This window comes from Mastigoproctus giganteus, chromosome 1 (assembly GCF_048544385.1).
Source record: "Mastigoproctus giganteus isolate SK-2022 chromosome 1, ASM4854438v1, whole genome shotgun sequence".
NCBI classification, from domain to species: domain Eukaryota; kingdom Metazoa; phylum Arthropoda; class Arachnida; order Uropygi; family Thelyphonidae; genus Mastigoproctus; species Mastigoproctus giganteus.
In genome coordinates this window covers 3,396,490-3,415,861 of record NC_143575.1, presented here as the reverse complement: position 1 = coordinate 3,415,861, position 19,372 = coordinate 3,396,490, and the positions used below count along the sequence as shown (strand labels likewise).

The following is a 19,372-nucleotide window of genomic DNA, read 5'->3' as shown; positions in this document are numbered from 1 at the left end:
TCGATGGCCACAGATGACAATGGAAGACTAGCCTATTGCAAAAAATATCGTAAAATGCACGACTCATTAGAATTGGATAATCATGCTAATTTCGAAGAATTCCTTAAATCAAATCTATGCCAATCAGGAGAAGAATATCTAAATATTTTGAGGGCTGGTATCAAACGACCACATGTATTTCTTAAACGCAAGATAGAAGAGAAATTTATGAATAATTACAATCCTTGGATTTTAGGAGTGTCAAGTCTAATTTGAATTTACAATTTATCATAAAAGAATATTCATGTGCAGCATATGCAGTTGAATATGTCAATAAAACTAACAGAGGAATAAGCAATGCACAAAGGAAAATTATAGAGCTACAAGAAGAATATCCTGATATGGATATAACTGATCTAACACAAGCATTAAGTGTAGATGAGTTCACAAGAAGCAGCTTGGTATTTCTTACAATACCCAATGTCCGTGCCTTCAACAGTGAGGGAATATGTGCCAACGGTATGGCCACATGAGCATCAAAAATTGTGTAAATGAAAAGCTGAATTGGATGAACAAGTTAGCGTTTTTCAATCTAGAATTAAATTCTGAGGCTTGAAAGAAGTTTTGTAAATTTATGAAAGATGTCTTCAATTTAGATTTTAAGTCAAATACTTTAGTAAATACTACACGGAATAGAATGACAATCGATGGAGTATTCACTCGGGAATTAAAATCAGTTGAGTGTCAAAATTATATATCTTATTTCAGTTACCACAGACCACAAATTTTAGTGTTATTATATTTTACACAGATTATTTCATTGTATACTAGTACAATGAAAAATTCCATTCATTGTACTGAAATTATTTTTTCAATAAAAATAATGCAGCAATACTTTTTTTTTATTTATTTTACCGTACCAGTTTCATAATGAGTTCCTGCAGTAAGGATGTTTTTAACAGCTGCCGCTGTGACATTATCAGTAACACTATCAGTCTCAGAGTAGAGCGGCAGCAACTCATTATGTACCTGGTACATATTTTTTTTCTTATTTTTATTGTTTTATGGTAGTGATCTCCAGAAATGTGCTTTAGAAAAATATCACAAAGGCATTCAAAATTGATTCTTATAACGATGAAAGTGGAGTGCAATTTCCACTATATAAAAGTGACCTTTTAGAGTTATTTATTTGTTATTTGGTTTTTAGAAGCATTAGCAACTAAGGCCATATTGCTCCGAGATATGCAGTGGTCATTTCCTGACCTTTCCGCATCCTCCGTATTTGGTGGTGACAGGCTCGAACCCCGGTCGAATCAAGAAGTGTGTGCTGCGCACTGCTTCTCCTGCCCACCTGGCTATGGAGGCGCCGCCTTTTAGAGAGATAAATAGCTTAGTTATATAGCAAAAATTTCAGCTTCCAAGGTCTTGGAATGAATTCCCAAAAAAAAAAAAAAAAAAGACATGCCTCCGTAGCCAGGAGCAGCAGTGCGCAGAACATGCTTCTTGATTAGACCGGGGTTCGAGCCCATGACCACCAAATACGGAGGATGCGGAAAGGTCAGGGAATGACCATCGCATATCCCCGGAGCAACCAACAAACATGTTATTGGGTTTACATTATGATATTTTCACAATACCTCCATTTATTCCTACGGGATGCAAAATACTTTTCCACGATTTATTTCAGTTTGCACCAGCCTGCAAAAACTTATGTAAAGTCAAATTTCCGTAAGTCAAGTATTACATAAGCCGGGGAGTGGCTATTCTAAAACAAACAAAAACAAAGTTATATGAAAAATGCTAATGAAACTGGGAACTAGTTTTTTTTAACTCACCAATAATCCTCTCCAAGTTCTTATGCCGATCTCTTAGGTTAATTGCCATTTCTTGTTGTATATCATAGAATTCCAAATCTTCTCGAGATGCTATCTGTTTCCTAAAGTGAAATTTTCTAATTAATTTTCTGCCTGTATTGAAACATTTTGTGCTATAAATTTTCAGCTGTGAAGGGCATTCAATAAATTATCTACCTACCTATGAAGGATATGAGACAGAAGCAAAATGAGAGGATATGAAATGAGGAAATACATGACATATGAAATACTTTGTCCTGCTCATCAAAGAATGCAGAAACAGCAGACTTCAGTTCATTATTATCAGCAAAGCAAACATCCGCGTACATTTTTCTTGAGGTATCGAAAGAGCAAATAGTCACTAGGGGCCAGATCCCGACTGGAAGGTAGATGGATAAGTTCTGTAAAGTCAGTGTGTCAAAGCATCAACAACAATGTGTGACCTGTGCACTGGTTCGTTATCGGGAAGAAACAGCACATCTCTGAAAGTTTTCCATGGCATTTTTCCTTTATGGCTTTTCCTTAGGTTGTATAGTAGGGATGCATATGACACCCCAGTGACTGTCTGCTTGTGTTCCAAGTTGTGAATGTACAAAATTCCCTTAGCATCCCAAAAAATGATGGCCATAACCTTGCCAGCTGAAGGTTGCGTCTGAAATTTTTTGGTTGGGGAAGAACCCTTGTGCTTCCGTTGCATTGATTCTTATTTGTTCTCAGGATCCCAGTGATGAACCCAAGTTTCATCATCCATAACAATTCTGGAGGTGAAAGTTGCAGGATCTCTTCCATTAAGCTCTAAATTCTCCTCACAACACCGCACTCTGAATTGCTTTTGCACAGGGGTCAGAAATCTGGGGACCCACCTTGCACTGACCTTAGTCATCCCCAAATGTTCATGGAGGATGGTTATAACTGTTCCCTCACATATGTCACATTCCCTAGAGATTTGGGACACCTTTAAACATCTGTCATTCAGCACAAGGGTTTCCGCAGTTTGGCACATTTCTGGGATGGTCGTTGTCACAGGCCGTCCTGGATGTGGACCATCTTCGATGGACTCTACTCCACTTGAATTGTTTTGACCAGAATTTCACTTGTGGTCAGCCATCATCCTTTCATGGGTGGACGTTGACCCATTTCCTTCTTTGGTGAGAAACTTGATGACTGAACAATGCTCCAATTTCGGCAAATCCATAATTTGATACAGGTGTCGTCCTTCTTTCTGTTACAGCAGTACAACTTAAAAACAAAATTAGTAAGATTCAAGGCAAGATGTGTAGGAACATTATAAATCATAAATCACTGAAATATAACTATGGGAAGTACCTTAGGTAGATAACTTTTTGAATGCCCCTCGTATATTTATAACTGTTAAAAACAAAAAAAATATATAATAATAATAAAATTTAAAAAAAAATAATAATATAATCAATGATAATGTGTATAATTAATTGATTCGACAAAGAAGTGGGCATATATATATATATATATATATATATATATATATATATATATATATATATATATTGCTTCTAATAATTTTATATCACGATTCTGACACAGCTAAATATTTTAGATATGACAAAACTGTGCTAACCAACCTTTTAGATCCTAGGCTCAATTTCTAGTTTGTAAAAGGGCTGGATGTACTATGGTATCAAACAGGTGCACAGAAGCACCATCCATATTTTGAATTATTAAATTTAACAATATTCACACCTTTTGGATTTTGCAGGTTCCAACAACACCTCTTTGGGGCACTATAAGTTCTGCAGACACCATGAGTGCATGACAATTTTTGAAGAACTAAAAAATACAATATAGTCCAATGGGTAAGCTACCTATTATCTTCTATTTCTATGTTAAAGCCTTGAAATGACTCTACACTGAAGCTAGTGGTAATAATCCACTGAATAAACTTACTGCCACTACTTTGCCAGACTATGTCTAATGACAGTGAAGCAGAGGTAGATAATAGGGCAGAGCTCACCAATTTTTTTTTTTCAAAAGTGGATCACAGTTATTTGTCAAACATGTGTGAGATGCACCTTGAAACAGAAATATGTGATGCAACAACTTTAAAATGAAAATAAAAATATATACTTAATTATTAACCCACTGTATCTGCCAAATTATTAAAAATTAAATAAAATAATTTGAGAAATACTATGCTTTAATGTAGAAAATCTATGTTCACAAAACCCTTATAGAAAGTAGTCAAATATTGAGAGAAATGTGGTTTACTATTAAGCAAAAAAAAAAAACCAATTAAATGTCTTTCCCTTTTAAAGAACATAAAACAGAGACAGAGTGAAAATTACCCTCAAGAACTGGAGATGAGTTCAAACAAGTTATAGTTAATACTGCATTTAAGGAAGTTTTTTTTTTTTTTTTAGCCAGAAAGCTGTTAATTACTGGAATAAGTTGCCTCCATGAATGGTTCAGGCTGACAGCTTGGGAAAATTCCATGGTCAGCTGGAGAGGTGCTTATGTAAGGAGAGAGTCAAAAAACAGTTTATTTTATTTTATTTTATTTTTTGATTAATTAATTTATTATTATTATTATTTTTTTTTGTCTGGTGCAGCAAAAACCTCAAGCTTCCTTGTGCCATATGACTAAAACTAATATTAATTAATACATTTTAGGTGCACTGAATTTTTTCTTCTCCAAAAACTGCTAATTTTTTATAATACAGGCATCTCCTGTATAACATGAGATGCCTGTATTATAAACTACAGATGTAATGATAAACTACAGCAATTCTTGCACAATACAGTAATTATATAACATGGTTAGAGAATTGCATCACCCCTCGCATAACACAGTATTTTTGATTTTGATTTTGTGCAGGGAAAACCCTGCTATTATGTAGTATGTAATTTTTAAACATTTCCATTCATTTTTGTGAATCCCCACTGTAAACTCAATAGTCGTTATGCAAAAAAAAAAAAAAAAAGCTTGGAAATTGAAATTGAATTTGAGACCTCGAAGCATGCAGTTTGTGACTTTTGAGGTTTTTGTAAGGTTCTTTTGGTTTCTATTTCATTGTTTGTTTATTTTTCCAGGTAAAAAAAAAAAAGTAAAGTGCAGCCATTATCAACCCACTGCAGGATGGAAGCCTCCTCAAAGGTTCTTTTGGTTTTTATTTGATTGTTTGTTTGTTTATTTTTCCAGGTATGTATTACTAAACTTTGTTATTAAGAAGTGTATTGGAATAATTTATTTGTTGTGAATTAAATTCTATCCCCAAATCGGCAGTTAGGAGAGGAAGGTTTCAATGGTATGACTACTGAAGAAGCTCAAGAATTACTTGTAGAAAAAGAGGCTGGCAAAGCGGATTTGGCTGAAATGACATTGGTGGTAAACCAAATCAATTCAGAGGATGATAGCCCAGATGAAAATTCTGAAGTTCCAAATTTTACACTAAAAAGCATACGGGAAAGCATAAACTTAGCCGAGCAATCAGAATCTTATTTTCCGAATGCAGATACTTCAACTGAAAGGAGCACAAAGTTCAAAAGGGAGCTTTCAAACATGCTTAGCTCCATACCAAGAAATTTACAAAGACCTATCAAGCAAAAAGAAAACCCAGATTAATGATTTTTTAGAGCAGAAGATACATGAAATCTAGATGCTACAGAAGTTCAGATGGTGAAGATATTCTGAAATGGAGAAAACGTTCTGGTTTGATTGTGCTTAGCAGAAATGAAGAGGAAGAAAATTAAATGAATGTACATTAACTGGCATATGTGTATAACAGTTTGTAAGACATTTGTTCAGTTATTACTATTTTTAATAAAAATTCAGTTTCAGATAGTTATTTAAAAAATGGTATATTTTTGTTAGCTTTTGGAATGAAAACCTCCCTTTTTGTACTGGTTCTTAGTTCCATATAACACAGTTTCACACTAGATGAGATTTTATAGGAATCTAACTATCTTGTTGTACGAGCGTTACCTTTACTTTCGTGTAATTACTTTTATGCAATTCTAAAATTTCTAAAACACAAGGTATACACCGATGAGCCAAAACATTATGACCAGTGAGTCGTTATGCAAATCGATGCAACTGCAGGTGAACTACAGCATGTGCGCAGGTCAAGACATGGTATAAAAAACATGTGATACTGAGCTCTATTAATCAGTGTTACTCGTTCTTCACATGGAAAAGGGAGCGGACTTAAGCGAGTTTGCCAAAGGCCAAATTGTAATGGCCAGACGACTGGGTCAGAGCATATCTGAAACGGCACACATGGTGGGGTGCTCAAAGTCAGCCATGGTTAGTGCCTACCGAAAGAGGTCCAAGGAAAACCCACAAACCACTGGTGAGGGTGAGGTGTTGAACGACCACGGCTCATTGATGCTCGAGGTGAGTGAAGGCTCTCCCAGATGGCATGTAGTAACAGAATGGGGACTGTGGCACAACTCGTTAGTAATTGGAATGCTGGTGATGGGAGTAATGTGTCACAACACACAGTACATCGAACCCTGCTGAAAATGGGGCTGCGTTAGCTGCACGCTGCTCCGAGTGCCCATGCTAATCACGGTTTACTGGCTACAGTGCCTACAATGGGCATGCAAGCATCAAAACTGGACCTTCAGTGACTGGAAGAAGGTGGTCTGGTCTGATGATTCACGTTTCCTGTTGCACCATATGGATGCTGGGTACGTGTACGTCGTTTACCTGGGGAAGTGATGGCACCTGGATGCACCGTGGGACAAAAACAGGCCGGTGGCGGCAGTGTCATGCTTTGGGCAATGTTCTGCTATGATACCCTGGGTCCAGTCATCCATGTGCCAGGCACTTTGACGTCTACCACCTACCTAAACATCATTGCTGACCAAGTACACCCTTTCATGGCAACAGCCTTCCCCTCTGGCGGTGCTGTCTTTCAGCAGGATAATGCACCATGCAACACTGCCAGGATTGTTCGAGACTGGTTTACAGAATATAAGGAAGACTTCCAGGTACTCTGACCTCCAAATTCCCCAGACATCAATCCCATCGAGCATCTGTGGTTTGTGTTGAAACAGCAATTCCAATCTGCGATGTCCAAACCACGGACTTTACAGGAGTTAAAGGATCTGCTGGTTACATGTTGGTGCCAGATACCACAAGACACATTTAGAAATCTTGTAGTGTCCATACTTTGCCGGGTATGAGCTATTTTGGCTACACGTGGAGGACCAACATCACATTAGGTAAGTGGTCATAAAGTTTTGCTCATCGGTGTATATTCAAAGCAGTCAAAAAAAAAAAAAAAAAAAGTTGGGCTCCTCTTTGTTCAACTTTAATGAAATAAAAGGCACTGTTATAACATTTAAACTGATATTTACAGCTTGGATAAGTTTCAAGGTGCTGTGAAGCCCCCATTCCTATGAAAAAGGTAATAGCCAAAAGAAAAAAACCAGCTACTACTACAAGGCAAACTTAATTTAAATTAAAAATTGTTCATTTATGAGAATTAATACAAGTAAAAATTAACAAATAACAGCCTGTTAAAATTTATATATACAGCCACACTAAGTTGCAGCATCATTGAAGGGACCTCAATATTCTTGATGTTATAAACGAGAGACATCATAAGAGAGGTGGGCTTTTTTCTATTAGACTTCTATTCTCTGCTTCTTAAAATGTGAATAATTTGCAATATGACTAATATAGAATGTAAATAATAATTGTTTATGTATACAGTAAACATACATGTGTATTTTTATTGCTTTCCTAGTTTAACATTGATTTCTTTAATTTTACTTGTGGATAAAATTGATGTCTACAAAACAAAGTTACCTCAGTACATTTCAGTAATCTTGGCCCGATTCCTTGATAAATTCAAGTTTCTAACAAGATCTTTTAATTCTGAATAAACTGAATGCAAACCATCCTGTCAACAATTTAGCACAGGAAATGTAAAGACAGTGGGGAACCTAGCTTTAATCCTCATTTCCAACCTTTCATCCACAGTATAATGCACATCTTGATCAGCGAAGTAAAGATGAATAGGCCTCGTGCAGTCACTTGGTCAGCATAGGATTGAAGTAGCATATGTATTTCAGTTCACCATAGTTCAAGCCAACATGACTTTTAAATATGGCAATGACTGTATTCTTCTTAAAAAGATTAGATGTAAATTACTCTGACTTTGTGGCCATGCCAGAATAGAAACTTTTTTTTTTTTTAAAGTATTCCCAAATGTTAAATTATTAAATGAAGATTATTAACTACCAGTGCATTCCATACCATTTACTTGTAAACACACAATTATTACATATATATACATTAACATTCTCATTACACATATATAAGACATTATATTATACCTCTTGGTGCACTTCGTACATGTATCCCAGAGTCAAGGGTGGCTCCTAGGCAAAAGCCCATCTCCATCTAGTTCATCTGTTTTGGCGTAGAACTGCAACAAATCTAGCCTAAACATGTGCGAGGTATTTTACTACTGCCAATATAAGAAAGCTATTGCCCAGTGCCCTTCTCTAGGCCTGGGTTTACGTTATGTATTTGTACTGAATGCACAAGTCCCGCAGTGCAAAACATTATTATGGGCAATATTAACTAACAGGTTCTTCATCACGCCAGAGAGCAACTAAACAAAGATCAAAATTAACATATACCAGCCAGTAAAAAAGCCAGCAGATATCAGAAAGTGGCTTTTCAACCAATCAGTGCATAACATGGCAATCTCCTTACTCTACCCTCCTAAATGGTTGAGTAATATTTGCTGTTATATTAACTAATGGCTGCAGGACAAACACATCTGAATCTTCGTGATGGACATATTTATGTCTTTCTTTTTAAAGAATACCACAAATGTACTTATAGAGAAGAGAAAGGAAAAAATATGTAAAAGAAAAGCAAAGATGGAATCATTTTGATAAAATTTTTGTAATCAGGATATACGTATTGAACTAAAATCACCAAATTTTACAACAAAGAGAAATTCAGTATTGTATAATATTATTAATTTTTTGAAGGATAAGCCAATTCCAGTTTAAGGTAAATACATGAAAAAAATGATTTACCAAATTACTATTTAATGATATCTCATTATATACTAAGTGAATGTCTTCAGAATATACTTCAAAATCACATACTGTAAAACTACTCACCTGTATTTTATTTTATTTTATTTATTTTTTTTTTAAATAAAGCATTTTGTACAGAATCCATTAGAAACAACTGATACACATTCGGTTGCTGTCTTTCTTCTGTGCATGTAAGGTGGGTGTCTACTTTCGGTGAAAATGCACATCAGGCTAGGGAGATCAGTCCATTATGAAGCATTCAACCTCATATTAAATGCTTATAATGGCTTTTTGAAAGTTTATCATTATAATTTTCAGCAAAATCTACATGTTTATAATTACTCTCCAAAATAAACCTGTAGGTAGCCAATTTTAAAAGCACCAGGACTCTTAACAGACAAAACCACTGAGAACTCCAAATACTCTAAATATTGTTGAGAATGGAAACTGAATTTCCTTCTTTAACAGTCTTAGATGATTCATTCAGCCTCCTACATATACACTACATTTTTCATGGGCAACTATTAGGCATATTCATTGTACACAAAAGTTTTATCGTTATAAAATGGGTGTTGTTCAAGACCTAAATACAAATGATTAAATTTCTATATTCATTTTTATGGAGTTAAAATGGACAATATCTGAATAAAAAAATAATAATAATAAAAACAACTGTTTATGAATGATGAAGCACATTTTCATTTGAATTTTCATTTGAGACAGTATTTAAATTCTATACAGTGGGACCAACCGTTGATGTTACCAACAGCAAACTCAAAATGGGAAGCATTCAAGGAACTAATCTTGGAAGCTACCAGGCTTTACATACCAACTAAGAAATATTGTTCAAGGTTTAGGCCTAAATGGTTGTCAGATGAACTAATGAGACATGTGGCAGAGAAGAAAAATGCATGGAATACATACAAATTAATGGGTGACATGGAAGCCTATGATAGATATAAGTTGGTCTGTAACCAAGTCTCAAAGGAGATTAGGCAGGCAAAGGCAGACTACAAAAAATCCTTGGCAAAGGATGCAAAGAAAAACAGAAAAGAGTTCTTTACATATTTAAACTCAAGAAGGAAAGGGATGAATCAGATTGGTCCACTGGATGTTGATGGTTCAACAGTTGAGGATCCTGCTCAGGTGGCTAACAATCTAAACGAGTATTTTGCATCTACATTCACGCATGAGGAGTTATTCAGGAAGGAGAATGACGTAGGTAAAGTAAACATTGGCAGTGAGCTAGATGATTTTGTAATAACTGAGAGGAAAGTGGAGGAGAGATTGTTGAAGATAAACATAAAAAAGACACCTGGGGTGGATGGGATCTATCCAGTTATATTAAAGGAGGCAGCAAAGGAAGTAAGCAAACCCCTAGCCATAATTATGAGAGCTTCTTTGGACTCAGGGGAGGTACCCATAGACTGGAGATGTGCAAATGTAACCAATTCACAAAGGAGGATCAAAGGCTGACACAAGTAATTATAGACCTGTTAGTTTAACTTCTGTTCCAGGTAAATTAATGGAGGCACTGGTTAAAGAAGCACTGCAGGATCATCTAGACAAGAATTCAGTTATAGCTCAGACGCAGCATGGTTTTGTTAAGGGCAGGTCTTGCTTGACCAATTTGATTGGATACTATGATGTAGTCACAAAAGAACTGGATGCAGGGAATAACTTTGATATTATATATTTGGATCTTAGAAAGGCTTTTGATACTGTTGCACATGGAAGACTGCTGCACAAATTGGAGCAATGTGGCATTGGAGGCAAATTGCTGCTATGGATAAGGGGATGGTTGAGTGGCAGAAGACAGAGAGTGGTAATCAATGGACACTGCTCAACGTGGACTAATGTTATTAGTGGAGTTCCTCAGGGTTCAGTGCTGGGTCCCTTGTTGTTTTCGGTGTTTATGAATGATATTGATGATGGTATATAAGTTTAATGTCCAAGTTTGCAGATGATACAAAGGTTGGCAGGGTTGTTAAGGACACTACTGACGCTATGCTGCTACAACAGGATCTGGAAAGGTTGAACAGATGGGCTGAGAGGTGGAAAATGAAGTTTAACACTGACAAATGTAAAGTACTACATATGGGAAACAGTAACCACAGAGCAACGTATTAACTCTGCGGTACTACACTGACAGTGGTGGAGAATGAAAAGGACCTGGGGGTAATTTCTAATTTCAGTTTTGTAAGCAAACAGGCATAGAAGATACAATCTTGTTCAATCTTGTGCAGGCAGATATGAAGTTCTCTGAGCAGTGCAGACGAGCTGCAAGAGTAGCTCATGGTGTCTTGTCAATGATATACAGGAATTTTTCTAGCAGGGATAAGGAGGTGATTATTCCCTTGTATAAGGCAATGGTTAGGCCACATCTTGAGTACTGTATACAGGTCTGGAGGCCTCATTTCAAGAAGGATGTAGAGCTGCTGGAAAGGGTACAGAGAAGGGCAACAAGATTAGTGAATGGAACAAAGGGTTGCTCTTACGAAGAAAGGCTTAAGTTTTGCAAATTACAGAGTCTGGAGACTAGGCACCGGCGAGGTGATCTGATAGAGGTGTATAAGGCTTTGAATGGTTTGAGCATGCTCAATGCCAATGGGATTCTTCATCTTGCTCAGAATAATCAGCACAGAGGGCATAAATTCAAATTGAGGAAGGACGGATGTCGGATAGATGTGCGGAAATTTGCCTTTGGCCAGCGGGTGGTTGGTTGGTGGAACCGACTTCCATCACTTGTTGTTGAAGTTGATAGCCTAAACAAATTTAAGGCTCAACTGGACAGGTATTTCGAACGAACGGAGGGGTGAAATGGGAGTGGTGTGTGTGTGTGTTTTTTTTTTTTTTTTGGCTGATGCTGAATAAGCTTGCTTTCTTGCATCATATGCCTCTACTAATGCTAATGCTAATGAATGGTGATATCAACAAATAAAATTATCACTAGCTACCAATAATCCCTGTCAAGTTTTTGAATTGCCATGCATTCACTAAAGGTGACGAACGGTGCACTATTTTAATCATTATTTCTTTCTTCTTCAAAAATAAAAATGGCCCAGCAGTTTCAGTCAATGAACAATGCTACTGTGACGTGATTCGGGAGTTCTGAATCATTTCACAATAGTGTTCATGCAACGTAGATGAGATTATGGTACCAACATGATGGAGGATCTCATGCAGCAAGATGGAGTATGAACCTTTTATGCAAAATCTTTCCAGGCTAAATTTTTTCTTGTTTTGGATATATATATACCATAGTTGCCTTATTTCCCTTGCTTTTATAACAACTGGCTTCTTCTCATAAAGATAGCTCAATACCATTTGCATGTAACTAAACTAAAAATTATCAGAGCTGAAGATGTGTATTTGTGAAGAACAAATGCTCTGCAAAGTTACGAATTTCACTCGACATGTTTCAGTGCATAACACTAAAAGATAAAATTCCCATATGTGTAAAACAGATATATGTAGCTGAGTTTGTTCTGTTTTTTTTTGTTTTTTTTTTTTTTTCCCCCAAAAAAAAACTGATGTATTTTACATCAGATGTTGCTGATGGACCCTGTATAACAATTTTCAGGTTAAAGTATGATAACAACTGTACAATATAAATATTTCAAATAAGCACTACTTACAACTCCTTATTATCACTTTCTCTTTTCATGTAGTTTTCTAACTTTTTCAATCCTTTGACTTTTTGTTCTCGTAAAGTAACTTCTGACTCCCAGGTATTATGAAGATATGACCAACCTTTCCATTTAATCAAATATTGCATTTCTTTTTCTTCTGCACTTGGATCGTTTGGGTCACCATCATCATCAACTGCATATTCTGTAGTTGAAGCACCTGTAGCTGTAGGAAAAGGCTCATCAAGTAGATAAATATGTTTAAATAGATACATTTTGTTTTATCCATTTAAGCCTTCAAAACACACTTATACTTAAAATTATAATTAACTTAAAAGTTCAGTACTTAAGCAAACAAAAGTTAAAAATACACATCACAGATAACAAAATCCAGGTTAAATCATGTTAGTGTTAGTATTAGTTATGGCAAATGATGCAATAATGCAAAATTATACATCATCAGTCAGCTGGAAAAGAAAAGAGGGAGGACCTTCCCTTATCACCTGTCCATCCTCTCACTTGTTAGTGCCTATGCAATGAGACAGTCTAAGCCTACAGTACAGAAACCTAAACTGACTTTACTGCAACAAAAATATTAAGCACTACTTAAAATGCAAGTATGTGTATATATATAAATACATATATACACACACATAAACTAATAAATAGTGATGAATGCTGAAAATAAATAATGAACCCATGTTTACCATTATGAAAGAGTTGAAGGACATCCCAGTTAATGCAGGGATGAACAATATGTAAATTAGCCATGCTATACCAGACCCCCCCCCCTTCACAACAAAACCAAGCTAATACTGCCTTTCAAAGGGCCCCACCCCACAAACTTGGACCAAAAAGGCAATCACAATGCTCCAACATACATAGCAACCTGTAAGCATATTTCTTCCTCCAAACCAATCAGAATTCAAGACCAAGGATCTCCTGAGTTCTTTATTTACAGGACTCTAGAAGCCAGAGATTCATCACTGCATCTTTACATGCAATTGTAAAAAATCATTTGTGTTCGCAAATCTGTTGTAAAGCTTTGATTTTATGTAAAGGCACTAATGAAGGAACCGGAGTATTTTGAAATATTTGGTCTGTAATTATGTAAACAGCTGATTAGCCTTCTAAAAGGCGCCTCCATAGCCAGGTGGGCAGGAGCGGCAGTGCGTAGCACTCGCTTCTTGATTAGACCGGGGTTCGAGCCCATGCCCACCAAACACAAAGGATGCAGAAAGGTCAGGGAACGACCACCGCATATCCCCGGAGCAATATGCCATTAGTTGCTAATGCCCCTAAAAACCAATTAACAACAACAAGTCTTCTAAATTATGTTCTCATAATGTAATGTACTATGATCAGTTTAGAAAAGTATATGTTGTTGATGAAGCTTGTTGCATATTTATAAAATCCACGTAGTAAAGAACTAAAATACAGACATTTGAAAAACGAAGGGCAGTGTAAATTTAGAACTTGAAATATGAGAAAATAAAAATATAAATAAATCATTCTGATGAATATAAAAAATCTTAAATGAAATGACTACTGTAATCATCAAAATGGAGGGGTGGAGGCTAAGCATGGGATTGTTTATTTGATACAACAGAGCTGTCTTAATGAAAAGGTATTGGCAATAATAAAACTGAGTATTGAAAATGTGACATGATTAAAAAAGAAGAGAAGAGTGGAAAAACTCTCTGTCCTTGAATAATCTAATAATAGAATAAATTAACTTGTGCATAAGATATAAAATGTATACAGCAGTTGAGCCATAAACTACAAATGGTGTTCCCTATTGTTAAGCCTCCCATATCTGGCATAATGAGAAGTGGTATCATTTATAAAACACAATGCCAAAATAAGACCATTCATACAGAGAATCTTCAAGATTCAATATTAACATAATATTTCTGAAGGGTCCTCACACTGATTCCTGAAATGTTTTTTTTTTTTTTTTTTTCAATAATGCTAATCTGATTGAACATTACAGAATTATAAGGCCACAATAAAGATTGTCACTTGTGGTATTTATTGAAGGAACCGGAGTATTTTGAAATATTTGGTCTGTAATTATGTAAACAGCTGATTAGCCTTCTAAAAGGCGCCTCCATAGCCAGGTGGGCAGGAGCGGCAGTGCGTAGCACTCGCTTCTTGATTAGACCGGGGTTCGAGCCCATGCCCACCAAACACAAAGGATGCAGAAAGGTCAGGGAACGACCACCGCATATCCCCGGAGCAATATGCCATTAGTTGCTAATGCCCCTAAAAACCAATTAACAACAACAAGTCTTCTAAATTATGTTCTCATAATGTAATGTACTATGATCAGTTTAGAAAAGTATATGTTGTTGATGAAGCTTGTTGCATATTTATAAAATCCACGTAGTAAAGAACTAAAATACAGACATTTGAAAAACGAAGGGCAGTGTAAATTTAGAACTTGAAATATGAGAAAATAAAAATATAAATAAATCATTCTGATGAATATAAAAAATCTTAAATGAAATGACTACTGTAATCATCAAAATGGAGGGGTGGAGGCTAAGCATGGGATTGTTTATTTGATACAACAGAGCTGTCTTAATGAAAAGGTATTGGCAATAATAAAACTGAGTATTGAAAATGTGACATGATTAAAAAAGAAGAGAAGAGTGGAAAAACTCTCTGTCCTTGAATAATCTAATAATAGAATAAATTAACTTGTGCATAAGATATAAAATGTATACAGCAGTTGAGCCATAAACTACAAATGGTGTTCCCTATTGTTAAGCCTCCCATATCTGGCATAATGAGAAGTGGTATCATTTATAAAACACAATGCCAAAATAAGACCATTCATACAGAGAATCTTCAAGATTCAATATTAACATAATATTTCTGAAGGGTCCTCACACTGATTCCTGAAATGTTTTTTTTTTTTTTTTTTTCAATAATGCTAATCTGATTGAACATTACAGAATTATAAGGCCACAATAAAGATTGTCACTTGTGGTATTTATTGAAGGAACCGGAGTATTTTGAAATATTTGGTCTGTAATTATGTAAACAGCTGATTAGCCTTCTAAAAGGCGCCTCCATAGCCAGGTGGGCAGGAGCGGCAGTGCGTAGCACTCGCTTCTTGATTAGACCGGGGTTCGAGCCCATGCCCACCAAACACAAAGGATGCAGAAAGGTCAGGGAACGACCACCGCATATCCCCGGAGCAATATGCCATTAGTTGCTAATGCCCCTAAAAACCAATTAACAACAACAAGTCTTCTAAATTATGTTCTCATAATGTAATGTACTATGATCAGTTTAGAAAAGTATATGTTGTTGATGAAGCTTGTTGCATATTTATAAAATCCACGTAGTAAAGAACTAAAATACAGACATTTGAAAAACGAAGGGCAGTGTAAATTTAGAACTTGAAATATGAGAAAATAAAAATATAAATAAATCATTCTGATGAATATAAAAAATCTTAAATGAAATGACTACTGTAATCATCAAAATGGAGGGGTGGAGGCTAAGCATGGGATTGTTTATTTGATACAACAGAGCTGTCTTAATGAAAAGGTATTGGCAATAATAAAACTGAGTATTGAAAATGTGACATGATTAAAAAAGAAGAGAAGAGTGGAAAAACTCTCTGTCCTTGAATAATCTAATAACAGAATAAATTAACTTGTGCATAAGATATAAAATGTATACAGCAGTTGAGCCATAAACTACAAATGGTGTTCCCTATTGTTAAGCCTCCCATATCTGGCATAATGAGAAGTGGTATCATTTATAAAACACAATGCCAAAATAAGACCATTCATACAGAGAATCTTCAAGATTCAATATTAACATAATATTTCTGAAGGGTCCTCACACTGATTCCTGAAATGTTTTTTTTTTTTTTTTTTTCAATAATGCTAATCTGATTGAACATTACAGAATTATAAGGCCACAATAAAGATTGTCACTTGTGGTATTTATTGAAGGAACCGGAGTATTTTGAAATATTTGGTCTGTAATTATGTAAACAGCTGATTAGCCTTCTAAAAGGCGCCTCCATAGCCAGGTGGGCAGGAGCGGCAGTGCGTAGCACTCGCTTCTTGATTAGACCGGGGTTCGAGCCCATGCCCACCAAACACAAAGGATGCAGAAAGGTCAGGGAACGACCACCGCATATCACAATGCTCCAACATACATTAACAGATTGAACAAGATTGTATCTTCTATGCCTGTTTGCTTACAACACTGAAATTAGAAAATAAAGTTAACCCATTTTCTTCTATATTTACAGATATGCCAGCTGTGAATCAAAAAGCAACAATTTCCCCACAAAAGTTGGAGTGCAAAAAAGATGATGGTGAGTATGGCAAAGGGAATAATAGCATTTGACAGATCTACAGGACATCCTGTTAAAGAAATAGCTGAATTTGCTGATGTTCCAGAAAAAACAGTAATAGCAGCTTTTGAAAGAATAGTGTGAATTGAAATAATCAGAAAGCAGCATTAGAACTGTTGTTAAAAGTCTGCAGGAAATGATCAGTGATGAACATCACATTAGTAAATGAAAATGATTTCAAACATGACAAGAACTGTTGAAAACGGTTAAAAAAGGACTTCATCAACTGATTTCTGAGAGAAAACCACAAACAGAAATGCATAAAACAGATATTTTAGGTATGATAAAAAAGATCAATGTCAACAGATGTAAAAAAAAAAAAAAAAAAAAAAAGCCCATTTAATATGGGATAAAAGGAATACAGTGCTGATTGAAAAATTGCAATGTGGTCTGAAAAATCCAAACTCTAATAATGGCAGGCACAGAGTTCACAGGATAAGAGCAATGAGCCAGTTCATTGAGATCATGGGCAAGGTGATGGATGGCTAAATAAATATTCTGAATGATTAGGGTTGTACCTTTTGCTTAACATTATAGAATTATATAAGGTCACAAGTGAAAATACAAAAAAAAAAAAAAAAAAAGAAAGTCACTTGTGGTAATTTAGAACATGTAACACATTGAACATGTGTATCTTCTATGATATTCCAGGATGGTAACTGTCAAGTTCACAGGTCTCTATTGTTTTAAACTGGCATGAGGTAGGAAATAGTAGGGTATTTAAACTGGCCAACCAAGTTATCAGATTTAATTCCTATAGAGCAATGGTTCTCAATGTGGGGATACACGGTAAAACTTTTGGGGGTACACCGTGAGAGCTCAAAAGTCACTAGATCTAGTAATAAAGTCGCTAAGCTGGCAACACTGCTACTGATTAATTTCTGAGAACTGAGTGACGAAGCGTGGCACTGTAGTTCATGTCTGTACATGTTTGTCAATCCCCCCTCCCCTTCCCTACCTGAGAGCTGAACCTATCTGAACTGCTGATCACCCAGTCAAAATATCCATTCTAAGTGAACTCTATGTATTTGTTGTGATTTATTTCACTTGCTCTGCTTAAAGTTATTTTTAGTCTTCAGTTTACTGTGAAGTTAAATTAACATGTTTCTAAAGTGACCTGAAACATGGATAAATGGATAATTAAAAAGAAAAGTAACGTGGAGCCGGAGCCGATTGCTTCTACATCAATGACTACATCATCATCCCGTGTGAGTAAAGAGGTGGATTCGGCAGTAACTAAAAAGAACGTTAAAAGTTAATCAAGTGATAAAAAAATTAAAAAACATAAATATCATGAATCATATTTACAATTTTGCTTTACATGGACAGGAAATTTAGTAGAACCAAATCCACAGTGTGTTGTTTGCTCTGAAGTCCTGTCACAAAATTCTATGAAACCGTCTCTTTTACGACAACACTTTGTGTTTATCGATATATGTAATTTTTGAATACAAAATTTAACGTGTGTGTGTATATATATATATATATATATATATATATATATATATATATATATATATATATATGTTTTATTTTATTCCCATTTTTATACTATAACTACAGTTTTATCTGTCTATACAAGGTGAACGCAGTTACATACACAGTTCCAGGGGTTGTGTGAAGCATAAAAGGTTGAGAACCACTGCTATAAAGGATATGGGACTATCTTAAACAGAAAGTAAAAACATAACAGCAGCATCCACGAAACCTAAATGAATTATGGGCTCAACTGTTTTCAGAGTGACCTAATACTGATATAAATTATTTAAAGCAGGCTTGGCCAACCCAAATCATTCTGCGATTTGGGTTGGCAAGGTACATATTTTCCACGAGCGGCACAAAAAATAAAAGAATCTTTTAAAAATCAAAAAATCAAATGCCATATAAATTAATTTTATTCATTCATTTTTATTATATATCTACACCAATCAGATATTTGCTTTTCTTTGCAATCACTCAAATTTTTTTTAAAATCTACTTCAATATCAATATTGGTAGTTGCACATATTAATTGATTTGTTATTGAAGCTCGAGATTTACTTTTAATAAATTTCATTTTTGAAAATAAACTTTCATAAACATGTGGATCCAAAGGTGCTCACAATTTTTTTGTGCAAAAAATCTTAATTTGGGATACTTTTCCGATGTCACATACATGTTGTAAAAGGTGATTTTTGATGCTGCGGCGTGAATGTGTTTTAATTCATTGTTGCACTGTAAAACGATTACTTCCATCTGCAGAGTTTTCGGTTCAAAGAAGGGAATGAGTGATGGGGATTTGAAAAGTACAGCTGGTCCAGTATTATATTTCTCATTAATTATCATGCCTAGTGTAGTTAGTGAATGATTTCCAACTGATATAGTCAGTAGTATAAAAATCATCTGTCGGGCTGCAAAAAATAATGTGACAGGTTGGCCAGGCCTGATTTAAAGGGTCTAGTTGAATCCTTACCAATGAGAATATTTGCTTTTTCCCAAATCAAATG

The 19,372-nt window shown here is 35.4% G+C and overlaps 1 protein-coding gene across 3 annotated transcripts in view; it reads right to left on the bottom strand.

Moving 5' to 3' along the window:
• The window catches only part of Chd1 (chromodomain-helicase-DNA-binding protein 1), a 606,282-nt gene that overhangs the window by 406,651 nt on the left and 180,259 nt on the right, over positions 1-19,372 (bottom strand). For all 3 annotated transcript variants that reach the window (XM_090371234.1, XM_090371253.1, XM_090371245.1), the window contains exons 8-9: positions 12,512-12,728; positions 1,815-1,915 (exon numbers count right to left, since the gene is read on the bottom strand). In XM_090371234.1, the coding sequence (XP_090227360.1) occupies positions 1,815-1,915; positions 12,512-12,728 (318 nt within the window). The remainder of the gene's footprint in view (positions 1-1,814; positions 1,916-12,511; positions 12,729-19,372) is intronic.